Genomic DNA, 22868 nt, shown 5'->3' on the forward strand with positions numbered 1-22868 from the left:
CCGAGTTCCGACTGAGGCTTGCACTTCTTAAAAATGGCAGAGAGCTGGTACCGGGCGATGGTGTGGAATTTGAGGACAAAGACCTAGCAGAAGCAGAAAGAGAAGGTGGAGAGAAAGACAAAAATCATTCTTCTTCCACAGGCTGGCAGCCCTTCCAGGAGACAGAGGAGAAGCTCTTGGAAACTACTTGCCGAAGAGACGTGCTGTTCTCCCCAAGGAGAACTACGGTGGCGTCCCTACCTTGCTGTCACTGTGGAGAACCTGGCGCAGAGAAGTTGGGGGCTTGTCTGATACGCCCGCACACTCGGCTCAGACTACTCTAGACCCACACAGTGCCGGTCGGCCTCAACAATCACACTGTACTGCTTGCACGCACCCAGCCAAGGGGTAAGCTACACAGCGTCCCCAGGACACCTCTTTTAGAGCCTCGCCAGGAACTGTGCCGAGAGCCCCCACAGATCACTTACTCAGTGCTCACCACAACCTGGGAGGCAGACACGGGGACTAATCCCTGGGTAGGAGGAGGCAGGCAGAGATGTTAAGCATCTTGCCCATGGGCACTTGACCAGTGGGGGATTGGAGCCCAGGCGGTCTGACCCCTGGGATCAAGCTCGGCAATCAGGCGGCCACATGACCTGGTCAGTGAAGCATCGTACAAGTCTAGCTTGTGGGCATCGGGGTAAGGAGCGCAGGGCGCCGACGCCTCCCAGGAGGGCCGGTACCTCCAGCATCCGCATCAGGACGTCCCTGCCGTTGCCGCTCTCCTGCTCGCTCTTGGAGCGGATGCAGTCCACCAGGTTCAGGAGCAGCTTGCAGGACATGGTCTGGATGCTGCTGGGCAGGGACTCGTCATCGATGTTCTTGGCGAAGAGCTGGACAGCGAGGGAGAGGTCGCTGAGGGGCAGGTGTTGACGGACGTGGTGCACGAGGTCAGCCAACGTGCTGTAGGCAAGAGGCCTGCGGGCAGAGACCCCGCCAGTGAGCGTCTCAAAATTCCCATATTGCTCCCAGGACTTCCCCCGCCACCTGCCCCAGGAACGCACCACAGGGGCGGTGCATCTGGGGCATGCTTTCCAGGACTCGTAGGAGTGACCCCATCTGATGCCCAGCTGCGGGCAGGGTCAACCCCAAGCTATGTAAAAACTGTCTTCATATTTGTAACAGTTTTATATGGACATCACAGGGAATAGCTACATCATATTCAAAGTGTTCTTCCTATTTTTCAAAAGATCTATTATAGTTTCCAAATTAGAACCAAAAAAAATCACTAATGTTGATTCATCTTACACTGTAAAAAATGATAAAATGTTAAATTTCTCCTTTAGAAATAAACATGGTCACAACATTTATTTTATGAAATGCATAAAAAACAAAGACTAGAAGGAAATACACCAAAATATTCTCCATGTTACTTGAATTTTTTATGTAGAACAAAGGTTTTCCTTCCTTCTTTCGTCTTGTTGGGTTCTTAAATATTCTTTTATAATAAAGAGATGCATTTATTACGTAAAAAGCAAACAAAACTAAACAACCCCACCAAAAAACTAATACAAGTCAGATAAAGTTGTGCCTCTGATTTCAATCAAGACAACTACTCTGATTTATTTTCCCTTTAACCTAACACACAAAAATCAAACTAAGGCATTTCCAAATTTCCCTCAATTCTAAATCCCCACAGGAGGGTAAACGTGTGCCGAGGGTGCCTGCTGAAACGCTCGAGCCTGGGGTGCCAGGGCTTACCACCCCCACACTTAGCCAACAGACCTCAAGGACTGAACGTCGTACCTGAGAGTCTCCCGAGCAGTATATCCTGATCCAATTAGTATGGATTCATCAAAGAGCTTGTCCATGCAAGGGATGAACTCTAGAACACAAACACGGTGCACACGTTACCAATGACGCCAGTGACACCGCAGGCTACTTCACCATAGCCAACTTGCTGTCAATGAGCATTCTAGATTTGGAAAAGCGTGGGGAGGAGAAAATCACCCAGGCTGTATTTCAGTCAGAGACCCTGGCTTTGCTGGGCCGCCTGCTGTCAAAGATACTGTTGGGGTCAAAGACACTGCTGGGATCACAGTCAGTATCAGAGGACAACTCAGACAAAGCGGGTGTCCCATCCCCTGGCAGAGAACCTGCCCCTGGTATTTCACTCGAGGCACAGCCCATCCTCCTTCAAAAGCTGCCACCATCGAGGTGCCTGGCTGGCTCAGTTGGAAGAGCATGTGACTCTTGATCTTGGGGTTGAGTTCGAGCCCCACATGGGTCTACAGATTACTTAAAAATCTTGGAGAAAATAAAAAGGCTACCACTATTGGTCCCCTAGCCCCTTTGTTCACAGCCCTGGAGTCCTCCCCTTACTCAACATTTTATGCTTACTCATTATGGAGAAATATTTCTTCATATGAATTACAAAAGTCTAGAAATTTTGCAGGGTTCTCATAGATGTGGGTCCCAAATCCCTGGATGAGGCAGTCTAGAAACTGCCAGGGGGTCTGTCTCGAATCCTGCAGGTGGAGCCCTCACCCAACCTCCCTCACCACTGCTCCCCTGCAGGCCTGTAGACCCAACCGGGGTGGAAACCACTGCTCTCACTCAGGGACAATTCCCATTTCTGAGAATGTGCGGAGAGCGCAGCAACTGACATTTTTTAGGTCTCTCTTCCACACTCCCCCAGGGAACTCTGGCCATAAACATCCAAAGGACTGTTTAGATTCTAGAACAAGCCTGACACTGTGGCCATCCTCCATAAATCAAATAAAATATATTCTTCACCAGCAGCTAGCTACTAAGGGTCAAAGATAGAATAGAAGCATGTACACTGGAGAGACACAGAGCACATCTCTGGGCAATTCCCAAAGGCAGGCCGCACAGGGTCAAGTGCCAAACGAAAGCAGAGACAAGCAGTCCCTCTGAAGTCAGAGAAGGGGACATGCCTGGAATGTCCTCAGAGGCAGTCAAGAGGAATGAGGCATAGAAGGAAAGATTCAAAGGACTCAGGCACCGAGCGGTAGCAGGCTGGCTTGGGACGAGCAAAGCGTGGGTAGAGGAAGAGGTAAGAAATTGAGGCACAGGCACTAGTTCCCAGATTCGCTCTGTGACCCAGAATCAGAATCTCTAAGAAAATGGGTAACTGCAACAGCCAGGTCTTCTAAAACTACTGCTCTTCAGAATTCATTCAAATGGGTTACCGTTCGGTATTGTTTTGGATGCCAAAAAAGTAGGGCTGACTTAAAAATGTTAACGGACATGTATATTTTAGCTATATATGCACATTTTATGTATTTTATATTAGTATGTAATAATACTGATACCGAATGTGATTAAGTGTGTCTCTAAATAGAGACCTTTTTGAGATGTGATGTTACTTAGGATACTTTCAAAAATGTTTTAATGTTTATTTTTGAGAGAGAGACAGACAGACAGATGGACACTGAGTGTGCACTCAAGCGAGAGAGGAGCAGAGGAGAGACAGAATCCCAAGCAGGCTCCAGGCTCTGAGCTGTCAGCACGGAGCCCAATGTGGGACTCGAACCCACGAGCCATGAGATCATGAGCTGAACCAAAGTCGGATACTCAGCTGCCTGAGCCACCCAGGCGCCCCCACCTAGGATAAAAGAGATTATTAAAAAAAGAAAAATCAAACCAATCAATAGAGAGACGGGGTGGGAAGGTCTATAAAAGCTGAATTCAACAGGCCTGATGTGTTCAACAGCTGAGAGCAGCACCTCGAAAATGCAGATGCACCCATCTTGGTGGCACAGCCCAAAAACTGAACCTGAGCCGTGTGGCCTCAGACGGCCAGGCTGCGGGGGATGGGACACAGGCTGTCAGAGGAGCATGAGACGTGCTCTTTATTGGTCAGCATTTCCACGGGCAGAAACCTGCTGCACAGCTCCCCAAACGCACCCTCAGAGCTTCATAGCTCGAAACGGCAGGAATGTCAACAGTTACTGAAAGCTGCAGCAGCAGATTTTAAAGTGTTCCATGTAAAATTCTTCTACTTCAACAGTGTTCAGAGACAGACATGGAGAAAAACCACACGCAGCCAAGGGTGCCGTGACTAGACAAGTGGCAAGGGCCCTCAGCCCTGGAGGCACTTGGGGGCTCCGTGCACTGGTGACATGGAATTTCTCATCCTGGGTGATGTTTATGCATGTCAGTTGTGTGATATTTGGCAAAATCATCAATTTCTTTTATGCACTCTGCTATGTTACATGACACACCCACAAAAAAGGGTTTTAAAAATATCTATATCCTACCCAGCTGTATCTATACACATAACTTATATTTTAATAACATAAAAACAGCTGAGCTTTATTCCATCTGTTCACATGTAAGTACTCAAACCACATCTTTCCTTTCATGTTTAAGAACTAGAGAAGCCCAATCTTAGTTTCACATATGTTCTGACTTACAAACCAGGGGCAAAAAAACCAATACTAAATAATTACTGAGGGGAAAAGATTAGCCCCTCAAAACAATTAGGATGTAATTTGGACACAGCGAATACAAAAAATATTTTTTAATTATGTATTGGGGACCTGGGTGGCTCAGTCGGTTAAGCGTCTGACTTCGGCTCAGATCACAATCTCACGGTTCGTGGGTTTGAGCCCCACATCGGGCTGTGTGCTGACAGCTCAGAGCCTGGAGCCTGCTTCGGATTCTGTGTCTCCCTCTCTTTTTGCCCATCCTTCCTCTCAAAAATGAATAAACATTAAAAAATTAAGTATCAATAACTGATAGAAAAAGTAGAATTATCAGATTAGCCAAAACCAAGTATCAGTCGTGGGCATCGAAACAGGACTGGGCCCCCAGTCCACCACGGTTCTGCACAGCACGGAGACAGCCGCTTTGTTCTCACCTCTCACAGGTCACTGGCTACGAATCAAGAAGCAAATGGCTATATGCAATTTCAAAAGCTACGCACCCAAGAGGCAGGGAAGCACCGTGAGATGCCAAGGACGTGTGTTACGCTAAGGGAATGTCCACACTAACAACAAGACCATCCGGAAGACACAGGGGGAACCCTGGTGGCGGGCCAAGAAAGGCAGCCCGGGGCAGAGGCAGGGAGGCTGAGAAAGGCGGCGGGGAAAGCGGACACAAGACAGCAATAGAGAAAGGAGGACACACACAGCCTAACACACATGAGGCAACTGAAGCCGCAGCCCAACGACCAGGTTCCCGCAGTCCCGCCCCCGACGGCACAGGACCACGGCAGCGGCCGCGCAGACGCCCCGGGGCCAGGGGCGTACGGTTTCTCAGCTCGGTGGTGAGGATGTGCTTCGCGGCGATCAGGAGCTCCTTTCTGAGGTGCGCAGTCTCTGCTGGGCAATTGGACAGCAACTGTAACATTCCTTTGACCATCTGCTGAGAGTACTTGGTCACCAACTCCTATAAAAATGAGACCAGCATCAGTTACAGAGAGGTAGTAAGAAAAACCCCAACTTTATAAACTGCAGAAGAGCTCAGTAACACTAAGCCCGGTTCAAGGGACCCTCATAAAGTAGTCATCCTAATACGCAAGTATTATCCAGAAGCTTCAGGAACTTGCGTGCACTCTGCCACAGTGGAAGGACGCACAGAAACAGAAGTAGCAGGTTTTTTATATAATGAGATTACACACGACTTCTTTGTACTTTTTTGCACTTTCCCACCTTTTAACAATGAATCTGAATCACTTCATCAGTGGTGGGAAAGAGGGAGAGTACTGAGAGTTTCATAAGACATCTACTCTATCATCCCGTTAACCTAAGTTGTGAATGGCATCAGAGACCCCTTTCATCAACTCAGAATAAGCTCTGATCAGTTTCCTTTTGAGGCACATTAAGTTAGGAAGGCAATTCACCAACATAGCTCAAGGTGATTAAAGTATCCAGGAGTACCTAATTCAGATTTTTTTTTCAGTTTTTGGTTTTTTTTTAATTTTTTAAATGTTTATTTTTGAGAGAGAGACAGCACAAGTACGGGCGGGGTAGAGAGACACAGAATCAGAAGCAGGCTCCAGGCTCTGAGCCGTCAGCACAGAGCCTGATGTGGGGCTCGAACCCACGGACTGTGAGATCCTGACCTGAGCTGAAGCTGGATGCTTAACGACTGAGCCACCCAGGTGCCCCACTAATTCAGATTTTAAAAACCAACCATTTGTTTTCTTAGTGTAAAGTGTTGAGACAAGTGCACTTTTAGGGACAAAAATAACTACGAATGCTTTCAAAGGCAGTTTTTACTCTAAACAATCTGGCATACATGTTTTCATTTTCACTTTCCTCAAAAATAATTAAGTGTTTTCCTTAAGAAAAAAATTATAATTCCACTGGTACAGGATAGATCAGGACTAAATTCTTGCCACACTTTACAGCAACTATAGCTACACGAGAATTTTATTCAAAAACATGGTATGACTGATGGGAAATAAGGTGTCATTTCTCACTTACAAGTTCTTCTCATGATTGAAATAAAGACAGACTACAAGTGGGGGGAAAATTCATCGCTGGTGAATTAAGGAGGCTATTTTGAATTTTACAGTTCCAATCTCACCTTATAACTTGCTGTCACACTAACTTCCAACAGCAAAACTCAATGCACCAAATCTGTCCCCAGGAAAACCTGTGCGCCAGCGTTTATTTACACTGGCTTTGTCGACAATGGCCAGAAATGAAATCGGCACATCGACAGAAAGGACATAAGTAGCACCCAGGGGCTGGGGGCCCTAGGAGAGCGAATGATACTACTGCCAATCAGGATGGGGATTCTTCTTAGGGTGAAAAAAATGGTCCTAAAATTGGATAGTAGTGATGGTTGTACAAATCTCTACGAATATACCAAAACAACTTAACTATACACTTTAAAAAGGTGATTATGATACATGAATTATATCCTAATAAAGTTGCTTAAAAAAAAATCAGAAACAACCCAAATGGTTAGCAATTGGGGAACGGACAAACCCAGCCTGGTGCATCCAGACAGTGTCATACCATGGCTACCGACCACACTGTGTCCCCCGGGCAAATTCATGCTGTAGCCCTCAGCCCCACTGTCGCTGGACCTGGAAGCCAGAGTCTTTGGAAGATAAATAATTACGGTTAAATGGGATCTTGAGTACGGGGCCTTAAAGGAGAAAAAGCAATCTATCTCCTCTCCCCGCCCGACATGAGGACACAGCAAGGTGGCCATATACAACCCAGGAAGAGTCCTCACCAGAAACTGAACCCTGCTAGGACCTTGATCTTAGCCTTCCCAGGTTCCAGAACTATGAGAACTGATTTTTGTTGGTCAAGCCACCCAGTCCACGGTATTTTGTTGGGGAACCCTAAGCAGCCTAAGACGACTATCCACCAATAAAAACAAAGTAACAGGGATGAATCTCAGCACTACTGCTAAGTCAAAGAAGCGACACTCAACAGGTTGGTTATCTACACTACCCACTATGGGATTCGTTTCTTTGACATGAGAAAGGCAAAACTGGGGACCAGAAAGTCAGTGTTTGCCAGGGACTGAGGAGGAAATGGACTGCAAACATATATAAGGGAGTTTTGGGGGTGGTGGAAATGTTCTAGATTTTGGCGTGTTGGTGGTTACCAACCGTATGTGTTTGTCAATTCGAAGAACTGTATACCCACAAAAGGTGAATCTTATTGCATGTAAATTAGATCTCAGTAAACATGACTTAAAAGTCAGCAAACTTACCTGATAAATTCTGATGATATATGCTAAAAATGACAATGTTTTGATCTGAGCAGCAATAAAATCAGCATACAACTCCTTGTTATAAAGCTTATGTTGCCTGAATGAGGAGTGAATAGAATTTACAATATTAGCTCTTAACTCTTTATAGTCAATTATGTTAGTATTAATCAAAGCGTATAATAATTACTAAGCCCCCAAAGTGTGATTTCTACACAGACCAGAAAAACACACCACCAACTGTACATACTCTACACATGTGCACAGTTCAGATTAACCCAAAGGGTTTGAAGGCGTAAAGCAAGCCGCTCTCCAAGTGCCCCACGGAGAGACTGATCAGCTGATTGACTAACCGATGGACGCAGCCAGCACACTGCATCAGGGCCCGGAGGCTCCGTGAAGACCTCAGCAAGGGCCACCAGGGGTTGTTACTGCTGATTCACCCTCAGGTCCTGCCCTCCAGTGACTCGGAGCCAGATGGGTTACAGTCAAGAGAGTGAGTGACCAAGGTCTTAAGTTTGAGAAGAAGCTTCAGTGGGGCCTCACAAGATGGCTACGCACAGTTCAGATACTCGGTGATTAAGGGTGCTAGGGAGGGGAAGGAACAAGGGGGACAACACGTCCTAGCACTCGTGCTGAAAGGCACAGCAAGCGCAGGACAGAACACCTAATGGGAGCTCTAAATGCACAAGACCCCAAAACCCGAGGTATCGGCTCATTTTTTCAGAAAAAGGAACTAAACCATTAACATCATGATTGAAATGTAAGTTCTAAAAGTCAAAAATATGTATCATTTTACCAGAATTTTTATCACTCAAAATTTCCATGTCTTACAAAAGACAACAGCAAGTGAGTTTCCCCTTGGAATTAAGGAACCGTGGCAGGGCCGTCCGGGAAATCTCACCTGGCTTGGGCAGACACCTGAATCGCGATGGTATTCATGATCAAGGGCACGAACTCAGCAACGACGTTGTGGATATTCAGTTTGTAGAGCTAAAAGCAAACACATCCGATTTTCATGCTCTCACATGCTGCAATAGCGACAGAATTCGGCACACACCAAGAAAAACTCTAACACTCGTTACGTCAGCTAGCACGTGTGCAGCACACACGTTCCGCTTGCCACCCAAAATAAGAAATGAACTCGGTCATAAAATAAGCCAAAACCCCAAGAAACGAGTAATACGCATACCTGATACATTAAAACAACAATAATGGGCAATTCTGCCAACACTTTCAGAGAAAGCGATCCTCTTGGGATGATGGAGTGCTGGAAGACAGAAGTGAGTCGGGCCAAGGTTATCACCACGGCACTTAAAGCAGCCCGCCACTAAGCGTCGCCCCAGCAAGACCAAGAGAAAGGAAAATACTGCCACATCTTCGTAAATATCTGGGATGAAAGATCTAAACTATTTTGAAAATAAAGCACAGAGAACTATTGTTAATATAAAGGTTTTTATACTTTCCAGCATCACCACCTATGGTAAAAATATCAGGAAAATTCTTCTAAACTCAGACGTTCAAATCACCTGAGGAAATTTCTTTTTTTATATTTTGGGGGAAATTTTCAATTAGTATCTATTATTTTACTTACTCAAAAGAACAGGAGAAAAGTACAAATTTACCCAGCTTTATTCAAAGGTATTTATAAACGGAGAGGGCTAATGATAAATGTCAGAAAAAATGTACTAGTCTTAACATACTAAGAGCTCCCAGCACAGGTGAGGAAGATGTCAGACTCAGATCCAAGAGGGCAAGGGACAGAAACAGACAAGCAAGAAAAGAAATGCGACAATAGACATCAAAAACAAGTTCCTACTTTGGGAGGAGGAAAGGAATGAAAGCTTTGCTCGAAGCATAGCTTCCTGTTTATTCTAGCAGAGACTGGAACATTCTGTGAAGCAATAGCCATGAAACAAACACAGATGGTATCCTTAGACAATCCTGAAAACACAGCCACTGTAACTGCTCAGTATAGGTTACTTATACGCCAGACGCATCACCCGAAGAGAACACAGGCATAACCCTCTCAAAATTCCACCAGACAGCCTTGTCGGACAACGAGATGGAAAACTAAGACCAGAACAAAAGCTGTGTACTCTGCTAGAGTCGGAAAGCCTATGTGGCAGGCCTGGAACATCGTGCCCAAGCTCTAAGCTTCCGTCCTCAGAGCACATGCTCTCAGGGACTGAGCCACAAACTGACAAGCAGCTTACAGGGGCGTCAGTAATGTCAAAGCTAAGGATGCAGCAGAGGTCACCTCGGCCGGGCAGCTGCTCTTTCCAGCAGATGACTCTGGATCTGCACTACTGTTCTATTATTTTGTCTTCACAACCACGGGGGCCACCGTTCACACCGAGGACGTGCAGAATCCGTGACGCTCTCAGACACACACACCCCCTGATCTTTCAGTGCTTAGAGGAAAACCCCCCAAAATATGCTATAAATATACATGAAGAGGATCTCACTTTTTTCCTCTACCAAGTACAGGAGACATGGATAAAAACAAAGCAAAACAACAGAAAAAAAACTCACTGTTCTCGTCTCACTGTCCTCGCGCTCTGGGTTGACTTTCACAGCAATTGTTGTGATCATACCAACCATTTCTGGGGGAGGGACTGTGTTCTCGGGGATCACCTGAGGGTTCTCAAAATAGCGGTTCTGCACAGAAAAGAGCAGAAATCATTCTTCCGCAAGTTGGACACGATGCTCCTCAGTGAAACACACCTGACACAAGGTCGAGGAAACCCAGTGGTGCTGGTGGTGCGCTCTGCTGCCCTGAAGCCATGGTCCTGGGGGTCCTCTTCACGGACAGAGAGCGTGACGGGGCACTGCCTACCTCCAACAGTGGACAACAAAAATGTGTCCAAAGTATTTTCTCCTTTTTCCCCTGGCTGGCAAGAGATGGGGTGCACGTCATTACATCACTATCTCGGCGGGGTGGGGGGAGCCCCTCCCTCCAGCGGTAGGAAACCAGGAGCTAGGCCCCAGTGAATCCACTTCCCAACAGTCTCCTACACAGAGATCAAGGACGGGAACGGAAGCCAAGCACAGACACCGCTTAAAGGCAGTGCCTCAGAGCCGTCGTTAGTTCTCAATGCAATCTGGGCTTTACATTAAAAAAGACCGTTCATGGCCAAAGCAACTTTCCTGACTGCATGGCATGGGTCAGCACTTGCTAGGTCAATAATAATGAGAACTTGACCATTTCAGAATGCGATGAATAAAATTTTATACATTCTTAGGTTAAAATCCTTAAAATACCAAAGGAATTTTTAAAAATTCCTTTAAAGCTTAAAAAAAACCTTTAAAATAAAAACTTTGATACCTGAACAGATTCATGCACAACGATTTTTACTGATGTATTGCTTGTGATTGTGATAGGAAGGGAAAATCGGGAAACCCAGCATCAAGGAGACAGTCCAGACACACGCAAGGGACGTGCAATTACGGGGCCACTAAGAGCTAGGACTGCGGCAGGAGAGTGTGTTACAGGATGTTCCCAACTGGTCCCAGTCGTGCCGGCTGTTAGGGGAGAGTGAGGTGGGGGGAGATGGCCCTCATGCGCGCGGTGCGCGCTCACACAGTGCCCACACCACCGAGAAAGACTTCTTTCAACACAGGAAGGAGTTCTAATGACACTGAAAAGGCATCTGAGAGTGGACACCACCCCCCAAAAAAGGCTTCTATTGTGAAGTGCAACCATCTTTAAAAAACATGAAAAGAGTGGAAAAACAAAAATTTAATGTCAATGGTTGCTTAGAAGAGAGAAAATTATGGATGATTTACCTTGGGGTTTTTTCTTTTTTTTTCTTTTTGCAAATTTCTACAAGAACTTACTGCTCGTATGTCACAAATGACATATTTAGCCCAGTGAAACCAGAACTCTTCTTGTAAAGGGCCGATTTATCAATCTCCATTCTGACCCCCGCCAAACACTCCCCACCCTCAAGTCAGCATTCCCCTCCCCCAATTATTCCTTCAACCCAACTATTCCAAATTCCCTTTGGAATGAGGAAATAATAAATGAATACAAACAATAGATTCAAACAATATTAGAAACATACCACTACTTTTGGAAGCTCCTTGTAAATCTGTTTTACAAAATCCAAAAAATGATGAATCTAAAAGTAAAAATTTTAAAAAGACAATATAAGGAAGATAATTACAAACAGAAAATGCTTACAGTAAGTAATAAAAATGTTAATAGTTTTAACCTATAAAAATTCATAAAATAGGCAGGAAAAATGTCAGACTCAAAATACAAAGAGGCAATGAATGTGCACAAGAAAAAGAAAGAAAAAGGAACTAAGTTACTAAATCAGGAAGAGCAAAGGAATGAAAATTAAAATAAATACCATTTCCTGCCTTTCAAAAAGTACTACTATCCATGGGAGACAGAGTTCAGCCAGAGGGAGACTCCTGTACTACCAAGGGAAGCATGAACCACCCAAACCTTCTGGAAATCAACTTAATGACAGTATCTTTCAGAAGCATTAACACACTAACACCCTTGACTTGATAATTCTACAGCTACAAACCCAGTCTAAGAAATAATTTGAACTGTAAACAAGATATTCAGCAACAGTCCCAAAATAAAAATTCTGAAATACCTTAAATAACCAAAAAGAAGGGCATCATAAGACTATTATGCATCCATTAAAAATCAACTTTATGAAGAATTTTTTATGGATGGAAAAATACTCTTATGTAGGAAATATACACATACATAAAATGGGGAAAAGGACCAGAAATCAAGACATCAAAATAGCTATCTCAAGATAAGAATTCTACTTCATCTTTATTCTTTTAACTTCCAAATAATCTACACCGTGCATTTACTAAGGTTAGCGTCAGAGAAGATACTCCCTTAATGATGATTAACACAGCCATGTTTAATGCTTACTTTGCAGGTACCAATAACTTTTATACTGAATTATTAAAGCAATCTTTTGACGATATTTTGAGAACACTGTGAGGGTCCTCATTTTATGGAAAAGGCTCCAAAAGGCTAGCAGCTGATTCAATGTCAATTACAGATTGTCAATTACTGAATTACAGGCTGAGATTCCGACCCAGTTCTGACTTCGGAGCCCACACCTCACAGCCTAACAGAGCACGCACGGACTGGCGCCTTCCAGCACATCAGACCTGTGAACACCAGGATCACTCCAACAGCCCTGACAGGTTAGCCGTTGACCACGTTTCAACTAATGTACAAATTCAGCCGAATATTCATATAAACAATGACCAAACAAAAGTCACTGTGAAACCCATACGGAATGTCCCCCAAACTGAGGCTACCCTTTTCTGGAAAGCAGCACGTCCTGTCAACTCTAAAAGAGAGTACACAAATTACACGAAAGAAAAAAACCTGTTGACACGCTTTTATAAATGCTATCAGTCGAAACACTTACCTCTTGTGTGATGGGTGGCCTGAACTGTTTGTGTAGCTCGATAATGATTCTTAGACAAATAAGAACGTTCTCTTCATTTTCCGTCTTAAAAAAAAAAAAAAGCATTTAAAAAGAAAGTTACGCTTCTGAGGTTATTTTAATATAAAGATTACAGACGCTTTTCTAAGCACTTTTCTGTATGCACACCCTACATCATCCAACCCAGACTTCATCTGTTGAACACAGAACACAGAAGTCTCAGACAAGAAGCTTCTGAGGCCTTTGGTGGGCGGCAGAAGGGCATCCCGCCAACAAGCTCGGCAAAGTAACGCTCTGACAGAGGAATGGTCCAACGTACACTTTTTGTTGCTTGAAAATAACTGGTGGGCACCTGCCCTGCACTGGCTGGTCGGCGACACACCTCACCCTCTCTGAATGGGGGGTGTCCTCCACATCTTACCTGTGAGGGAGCTCAGGGAGTAAGCAATGAGGCTGCCACAGCAGCTAACCCATGGCAGAACAGGATCTGAATCCAACCCTATCCCCCTCTGAAGCTCACCCTTCCAGGGGGCCCCGAGACACAAGAGAATTCTAAACATACCGGGACTAAGAACAGGAAGAAACCAGCTTCAGAGGTTAACACTCCTAGGCATCAGGTGGATTCACCCAACGAGTTTGAGAAACTCTTTACAAGCATCTAAAGGGCCCTGCACGGAATCTGTCGACCCAAACCCTTCTAAACATTTCCACTGTGTACTCAATTCCCTGCGGACTCCAAAAAAGCTTCAATTAATAATACTTCTTAGTAATTTGGTTGGCAACATGGGGGAAAACAGACTTCAAGAAAGTTTTTACTCATGCAAATCGCAACTTCAGTGAAAGTAGTTGTGGAATACCAGATTCTAACAAAGAAAACCACTGAAAGTCTGAATATGGCTAAATAACAAGAATTCTCAAAGATTACCTCTAAAAAGCGAAACATCACAGACAGAACGTTTTTTGTATGAGGACGAAGATGTTCGTTGGTTGGTATCCTGTGAATTATTTCAAGGACTAGCTTCCGCAGTTGCTGGTGAAGAAAAATAAAAAAACAGAAATATGAAATTCTTCCAAGAATGCCAAGGTAATTTTTTATACTCTCCAAGTTATATGGCTGTCTGCACACAGCCTAGGAGCCACCCAGCTACAAGATGAACCCCAATTCAGGAACAGTCCTGTAAATTACTTAGATGTAATCCTAGGTATGTGCTGCAAATCATTACTTCAAGCTTTCTAGTCATGCAACAGTCAACCAAGCCTAACTCTCCTTCTTTGAAAACTTATCATTATTTCCAGCAGAAGGGTGCTGGTGTGTGACTGCTGGCTGGATTTCAGACGAAAGAGCACAGCACAAACTCAACTTGGTCTGGGATCTCCCTCCATCATGTGTTTGGTTCCTACAATCCTCCCCCTGATTCTCTTGAGCCCAAGGACTGATTACATCACAAGCTGACCAAGCTTTCAGGGTTCAGTCTGTGGAGTCAACAACTAAAAGATAGGTCAAGTGTGTAGATCTTCAACTGGTACAACATAAAAATGCTTAGGTTAGCAATAACTTTCACTGGCATTATGGTAACTTTTAAAGAGTTATTTTTAAGAGACATGCACTGAAATATTTATAGAAAAAAATTGATGATGGAATAACAGTCTGTAAATGATTGGGGGCAGGGTGCAAAGAGGGGGCTACAGATAAAACAAAACTGGCTAGAAGTTACAAGAACGGACACTAAGAAGAGGAGATGAGGCACTAACTATAGAGAGGGTCATCTAAGGGATCATTCCTTCTTTGTGTGGATGTTTGAACTTGTCTGTAATAAACAGTATACACATGTCACCAGTCAGCAAATGTAAAGAATTAAAACCAAGACATTTAACTGAAGTGGCATAGTCTGGGACAAAGCTATCCTTATGTGACAAAACTTCTTTTTTATTTAATTATCTTTTAATGTTTAGTTTTGAGAGAGAGAGAGAGAGAGAGAGAGAGAGAGAGAAAGAGAGAGACAGACAGACGGACAGAGTGTGACTGGGGGAGGGTCAGAGAGAGAGGGAGACACAGAATCCAAAGCAGGCTCCAGGCTCCAAGCTGTCAGCACAGAGCCCGGCACAGGGCCTGAACCCACCAACGGTGAGACCAGACCTGAGCCGAAGTTGGATGCTTAACCAACTGAGCCACCCAGGCACCCCGAAACCTCTTGTTTTAAAGTGGAACCCTAAGTTTTCTCACTTGTTTTAATTCACAAATGCCTGAGAGACTGCATTTTCCCGACTCAGTGACATTCCTGAACAGATTACCTGGGCTGGTTTCTCCTGAAGAAACTGGACTTCCCCATCTTGAAGAAACGTGAGAAATCGGGGGATGATATGCTCAAGGAACGTGGAATACTGAGGAGATGACGTGACATTCTAACGAGGCAAAGATAAAAGAAACCCCACTAAGTCTGCATATTTTCATATTTTCACTTCCCATTCATACTATAACCTCAAAAGAGAAAACACTTTAGAGAAGCCCACAGTAATTTTTAATGCTTTTAGAGGCTTTAGTGATTGCAATTTTAAACTAATTAAAATGATCACTGTTTCTGAAATCCAGTTTAAAAGACCAGTTAACATTTACTGCTAAAAGTGGAAATACTAACGCTGTGGAAAATGTGGAATGTGAAGCCTGCTCTAAAGGGTACCTGAGTAAGAGACTTGTGAAAGGTCATTTAACTTCTAGATCTTCATTTCTTCATGTGGAAAATGAGGAGCCTAAACACACCGGCGCCTTTTTCTAATCTGAAGCTAATTTATTGGTTAGAGCTATGTTAATTCGATCATAACCCAACCTATTCCCTTATTTATCCCAGCATGGATTTTAAAAGAACAGAAAATGAAACTACAGTCTGAAGACTGTACAGTAAAATGGCTCCTAAAGAGTTTCTGGAACCCACTCAGGAAGTAGGAACCTTGGGCGATTACACAGCCTCTGAATCCCCATCCGTTGAGTATCCTGTTATTTCCTGACTTAGGTAACCATTGAAGATTGCATGAGTTAATTTAGGATGCACTAAATGCTCAGTAAATGTCATCTGGTGTTATTACCAGAGCGCTATGCTGTGATAGTACATATTTTTTTAATTCTTTCTCTCTTGGTCCGTACAAGCCCAAGGTAAGTACTGTCTCCATTTCACAGATAGAGAGGCTCAGAGAGGTTATAAAACTTGCTGAATGTCAGTCTGTAAGCTTTAGAAGTGGATGCAAATTAAGGGTCTCTAACAACCAAGTCCTCTCCCCTGTTAAACCCTCACTTGCTCATGCGCCCAGTACTTGTTGAGGTTCTTTCAGGTGCTCTGGGGAGATACAATGAGGGAACTAGACACAATTCAGGCCCTCAGAGATGGGGGAGGCAGTGGTGCACTGGGAAGACTGATAAAGAACAATACAGGATTATGGCGGGAGCAGCAATGGCAACGAAGGGCACATGTACAAACGGGACGCCATATTGTGGAAGCAACCAAAGGCAGAGGACACCTTCCCCCAAGAAACCATGTTTATGGTCAAACCTAAAAGTCCAGCAGAAGACAATCATGGGAAACCGTGGAAAAGGAGAAGGTTCAAAGAAAAGCAAATATACAAAGACACAAAATTATGAGAAAGCCTGGGTGTAAAAGGCACTAACATTAGTTCCTAGTTCCCACAGGAGGAGGGGAGCTTGAGGCCAAATGGTTAAATTGTTACTATTACAAGCAGTATCTGGGCAGTTAATTAAATACAAGTGTCTCGAACTCCAGACACTGATCTGGGCTGAAAATAAAGATGTGGGGTTGTCTATCAGTATAAAGTGATAATCTTGGGAGAGGAATCTGTGAAGGGTGAGACAGAGGAAAAGGCAACGACCAGAAGAGTGTGGTGCCAAGAAAACGTAACACCTGAGCACCAGGTTCCCAGGGTAAACCTGGGGCTCCATCCCCAGAGAACACCCTGGGGGACCCCACGGTGCCTCGCAGCTACCCCCAAAGCAGACTATGAATTCACGGGGGGGGGGGGGGCAGGAACTGTGTTTGTCACCTCTCTTGCCCAGAGCTTATGACTTTTTAGGAAAATGCCCACATTCAAGGAAGTGGTAGAATAGTCACCCTGGAACATCATCAAGGTTACTAAGAAGTCCCGCTCACAGGCACAGAAGCCCACTAGCCACTGGTTCCGTAGCTCTCACGAGTTTCACACTTCCCCCACAAAAAGAATCATTCAACGCGATGCCCCGTTGTTCTGCCAGCAATCAACTCAGCCCCCAGCTCTTTGATCTGTATGAGTTTCTCATGTGAGTTCTCTAACTTGAAGCTTTATTTTTTGTCCCAAATGATGGCCCATATGACATTTACTTAGCCCACAATTTTATCCCTATGTGCGTGAGGAAATTTCTAAGACTCCTGAAAGCATTGGGATTTTTTTTATTTCTCTCGTCCCATTCCGATGTTCGTCCAGGGTGGTAGCAGTGGTAAATCAGAATTACCTACTGATGGTCATCCTGGTATTTAATTCTTTGAAGGGCTTAGTTTTCTGGATTTCATTTAAGGCAAACGTTCGTATCATACAGATTTCAAAAGTCCCTATTTTAAAAAGCTCCAAGTATACTGCTTTGCTTTTAGTTCTCTGGATTGAATCAATGCATCTGGGACCAAAGTCTGAAATTAACCTGCTAACAGCCAGACATGAACCATGAGAGAAAGGGGCCAGACACGTAACTCAGAGAGCACCATACCCACACTGGGAGGCCGGATGCAAGGGCGTGTTTCCACAAGTTCACGACCCTCTCCATGACTGGATCCTCTCGAACCCGCTGGGGCTGTGGTTCTCACTGATCAGTTCTGCCAAAAACGCAGAATGCAGGCCTCTCCACGTCCTCCCTTCCATCTCTTTTTTTAGTTTTTTTTTTGGTGTGTGTTTTGTTTTTAACAGCTTGCACTAGCAGCTCGGGCAGAAAAGAAAGCTCTTTAGCTCAGTCTCTAAATATCTCAGCATTTTTTTTTCAGCTCAGTTCAAGGCAACAAGTCCTTAAAAAAAAAAAATCTACTTAGAACTACCACCAAACAGAAATACTACCCATTACTACAGATCCTAGGGCATCTGATTCATCTCCACCGATTTCAACCTTTATAATTCAAATGGCCACGTTAGAAGCTATAAATATTTTATCTGGTAATTACATGAACTCTGAAAAAGATTTTATTATTCCCACATTAAAAATAAGAACTGTTGGGGCGCCTGGGTGGCTCAGTCGGTTGAGCCTCCGGCTTCGGCTCAGGTCAGATCTCACGTTCGTGGGTTCGTGCCCCACGTCGGGCTCTGTGCTGACAGCTAGCTCAGAGCCTGGAGCCTGCTTCCGGTTCTGTGTCTCCTTCTCTCTCTGCCCCTCCCCCTCTCATGCTCTGTCTCTCTCTGTATCAAAAATAAATAAAACATTAAAAAAAAAAGTTTAAAAAAAAAAATAAGAACTGTGACCTCTTCCGCCCATAAGACTAACAGCACCAGACTAACCATGCAGTTGGAGAAAACATAAGAGAACAGTTCTCAGGTGCTGGACCAGAGGCAGTGCACGGCCACAGTCTCCAGAAGGGGAGAGTATATGGCCACCACAGCTCTCTGCCCAGGCACGGATGCCCTGACGGGGGCTTGGCAGGCTGATGCCCGAGGACGGCACGAGGGTCCTGCTGAGCTGAGGTGCAAACACCAGAGTTTCAGGTTGGAACCTGCAGAGTAGAACCCCAGAGGAACAGGAAGTACAGGGGATGGTCTTGTCGGAGTCCTTGAGGTGTTGACTGAGGGCCAGGCTGCACAGCCAAGATGGGGTAAGGCCACCTGAGGCTCACCAAGAGGGATGAAGAGGCACCAGTGGTCTAGCAATGTTGGAGGACACTGCAGGTCTGGCCTGGCCACTGTGCACTTTCTTAACACCTCTTTCTCACCCCAGATGTCCAGCTGAGCAAGGACCACACCTTAGAGTAAAGGTCTCTAAAACAAGCCAAGCCTCAAATCAACGTCTGATGCTGTCCACCGGGAGCTGGAGTTTGGAGGCTGAATCCCACGGAGTTAGAGTGACCTGGGGACCGTCTCGGCCTTCCCATGGATCCTCCATACCGCAGCATAACACCAAGCCTCTTCGGGTTCGATGAGATTAGCCAGCCACTGAACTGCCTACAACAATACGTCTTCAGAGGGAGCAAACAGAAGAATCTAGAGTCCCTACGTTTCACATAACAATATTCAGCACACTCAAAAGCTCCCAGACGTGCAAAGAAGCGGGATCATGTGACCCACAGTCAGCAGAAATATAGCCCAAATATTGGATTCAGTCAAGACTCGAATGCAGTCATAAACGAGTTCCAAGAATAACAAAATAGGTGTTAATAAATGATGATCACTTCTGTGAAGACGTGAAATCTAAAAAGAACCAAATGGAAATTCCAAAACTGAAAGGACAGTAACTGAAAAAAATTTTAAAAACAAACTGAGATTTTAAAACATCTCCGCAAATTGGAGAGGACACAAAACAGTCAGTGAACCTGAAGGAAGGCAGTAGAAATTACCCAATCTAAAGAACACTGACAAGACAGACTTCAGAAAAGTGGACAGAACACAGAGACCTCTAGGACACTATGAAGCTGTGGAATGTGAGGCTCAAGAGAGAGAAAATGCTCAAGGTCATGGAAGTGATAAGTAACAGAGCCACAACGGACTCCACCTGTTATTACGTGAATATAACAAATCTTCCACATAAGTGTGAGTGCATCCTGAAAGCATAAGCCTCAAAATGAAAACAACAAGTTCAACCACCAAAACCAGAGCAACATTCCTCAACATCACTTGAAGTTCACGGTCACTAGGTGAGGAAGCTAGACAACATGGACAATACTGTGCACAGGTGAAATTTCAGTTCTGAAATGCAACAGGTCACGTTAACAGAGATAACGATTTCTGACTTACTAGTGAGAGTGATGGGGGAGCAATTAAAAAATACATATGAATATTAAGCTCACGGTGGAAAAAAGTACATAGATTAAGCTCATACCTCAAAATTTTCACTAACTTCTTGCATCATTTTTAACTTTGTTTCATCAGCTGTAAATGACAAAACAAATCATCAGGTAATTGAAATTACGTTAAGGATCTTCAGAAAATGATCAGGTTTAGAGAGTTAAGAGAAGCAATCAGATCTTATCAGTTTGACTGTCATGGTCCAACAGAAGGCACATAACTAGTTCCCTAAAACCAGTCACACATACTCATACTCCCACACATATGTGTGCATGCACAGACAAGGGCACAGATACACACACACACACACACACACACACACACACACACACACGTGCCTCTTTGGGGCTCCAGCCAGCAATGCTCATCACTTTGCTTCTCCACAAGGCAGGGGATGGGAAAATCAGGATAAAAGTTGACATTACTATTTATCTCCACGTGCATGTCATTTGAACGGAAACGAATGAGTCCTGATAATGTACTTCTTAATGACAGAATTGACTCACGTGTATTTACATCTGTGAGAGCTGCCACAAACTGAAGGTATTTTTTCATCAGAGTGGTTTGGTCAACCACCGTGGCCCCTTGTGTTGCAACAAACGCCATTTTTCTTTTAAGCTGGTTTGTTTCTCAAGAGAAAGGGATCAGGTCCATAAGTTCAGCCTATGAAAAGAAGCACAGAGTTTGCCAACTTACCAAAGGCATAGGCTCACGATCTCTATGGAAAATCTTACCTAAATAACTACATTAAACTAAATACTTTTTAACTAACTCAGAATACTATTCCCTCTGCTTTTTGGAAAATAAAATTTAATTACATCCATTTTATCTATTAATTTCTAAACATGATTTTTATAAACAGATGCTTCCCCCCTTTTACTGTATATCCTTCTTTCCCTAGGCCAGTGGTTGGCAAAGTCTCTATAAGCCAGAAAGTAAACATTTTAGCCTTTGTAGTCTCTAGCACAACTATTTAACTCTGTCATAGCCAACAAACAGCCACGGCCAACCCATAAACGAAAAAGCATGGCTGTGATCCATGTAACTTCTATTTACAGACACTGAAATTTCAATTTCATATAATTCTCGAATGTCATGAAACATCCTTCTTCTGTGGATTTTTTCTCAACCATTTAAAAATGTAAAAACCATTCCTAGTTCACAGGCTGTATAAAAACAGGCAGCTGGGGGCACCTGGTCAGCTCAGTCAGTAGAGCATGCAACTTTTGGTCCCTGGGGTGTAAGTTCGAGCCCATGTTGGGTGTAGAAATCACTTAAAAATAAAAATCCTGGGGCGCCTGGGTGGCTCAGTCGGTTAAGCGTCCAACTTCGCCTCAGGTCATGCTCTCACAGTTCATGGGTTCAAGCCCCGCATCAGGCTCTGTGCTGACAGCTCAGAGCCTGGAGCCTGTTTCAGATTCTGTGTCCTCTCTCTCTGCCCTTTCCCAGCTCTCTCTGTCTCTGTCTCTCCCCAAAATAAATAAACATTAAAAAATATTTAAAAATAAAATAAAATAAAAATCCTAAAAAAACAAAACAAAATAAAAAACAAAAAGAACCCAAAAACAAACAAAAGCAAACACAGGCAGCTGATCAGATTTGGCAACCTCTATCCTAGGTGATTGGTTCTCAAACTTCAGCGTGCACTAAGACCACCAGGTGCCAAACATGGACTTCTAAGCACTAATCAGACACTGTGGTTGGTGAGGGGCTCAGGAAGCTGTAAATTTTGTTGGCAGCTGGCACAAAGTAGGCACTTAGAAAATGCTCCTTGAATGAATGCATGCATGCATGCTTCAGGTCGTTGACCACACTTTAAGAACTACCTCTCCAGGCTGACATTTCGTTTCAATTTTAAGAGCCCTTACAGAAGTATCTTGAGAATCTGATGAATTTGCTTTTACCCATCTTCCCTGTGGATAGAACTGTTTAACTCCAATCCGCAGGAAGATGCAGTCTGGGGACTTAATTTGCTTCTGTAGACCTTTCAAAAGCCCTCCCTAACCGGATGCACTCCCTTTGAAGCTCAAACTTGAGCCCCCAGTGACGGGTACACCCTGACTCCACAAAGCCTCTTCCGGCCACTGTCTCCAAGACACCAAAAAAGCACTTAGAAGCAGAAAAGCAGCTGAGAGCTGTTCTATCCCGCTCCTCCGGCTCCGAGCACGAAAACTCACGGAGACCGTAGAGAGGGTTTCTATCAGCCCCGCTGGATGAGACCTGACTACTGCTTCCTCTTTCGTGCATTTCACGGAATGTCCCTCTCCCCCCACCCCCACCCATCCTCATCCGTGGGGACCAAAGAGTCCGGGTGAGGGCCTCTCCGTGCCTACGAAACTTCTGGTCGTGCCCAAACTCCTTGGAACCACTTTTTCAGCGAAGTCAACTCTTCCATCGCCCAGGGCCCCAAGTGGCCAGGCTCCGCGTTCCGCTGGGCCTGGGCCTTGGGGTGGGCCGAGGAAAGAAAACGGCCCACCCCGCCCGTCGGCGGAAGAACAGCTCGAAGACGCCGCCGGCCATGGGCCCCGGCCCGGCCTCCGTCGGACCCCCGCGTCCGGCCCAGGTGGGATGGCCGGAGTCGCCGCGCCCGCGCACAGACAAACGGCCCCGCCGCCCCGCCCCGCCGCGCCGAGCCTGAATCGGCGCCGCCGGGCCAGAGGGGGCGCTGTCGTAGCCGCTACCTTCGTTCTCTTTGCCAGGCCGGGTGAGCCAAGGGCCTGCATGGAGGCCGGGAGG

The 22868-nt window shown here is 44.9% G+C and overlaps 1 protein-coding gene across 1 annotated transcript in view; it reads right to left on the minus strand.

The window, feature by feature from the left end:
- Positions 1–22868, minus strand: part of TRRAP (transformation/transcription domain associated protein) — a 108297-nt gene that overhangs the window by 85172 nt on the left and 257 nt on the right. Inside the window, exons 2-15 of the mRNA XM_029945749.1 lie at positions 20639–20795; positions 20167–20216; positions 15411–15521; positions 14044–14148; positions 13101–13184; positions 11751–11807; positions 10219–10344; positions 8876–8953; positions 8588–8676; positions 7687–7783; positions 5256–5394; positions 1786–1864; positions 723–957; positions 9–83 (exon numbers count right to left, since the gene is read on the minus strand). Of these exons, the coding sequence (XP_029801609.1) occupies positions 9–83; positions 723–957; positions 1786–1864; positions 5256–5394; positions 7687–7783; positions 8588–8676; positions 8876–8953; positions 10219–10344; positions 11751–11807; positions 13101–13184; positions 14044–14148; positions 15411–15521; positions 20167–20216; positions 20639–20738 (1425 nt within the window). The 5' untranslated portion in view covers positions 20739–20795. The remainder of the gene's footprint in view (positions 1–8; positions 84–722; positions 958–1785; positions 1865–5255; positions 5395–7686; positions 7784–8587; positions 8677–8875; positions 8954–10218; positions 10345–11750; positions 11808–13100; positions 13185–14043; positions 14149–15410; positions 15522–20166; positions 20217–20638; positions 20796–22868) is intronic.

The sequence above is a fragment of the Suricata suricatta genome, chromosome 8, assembly GCF_006229205.1.
Source record: "Suricata suricatta isolate VVHF042 chromosome 8, meerkat_22Aug2017_6uvM2_HiC, whole genome shotgun sequence".
Lineage (NCBI taxonomy): Eukaryota > Metazoa > Chordata > Mammalia > Carnivora > Herpestidae > Suricata > Suricata suricatta.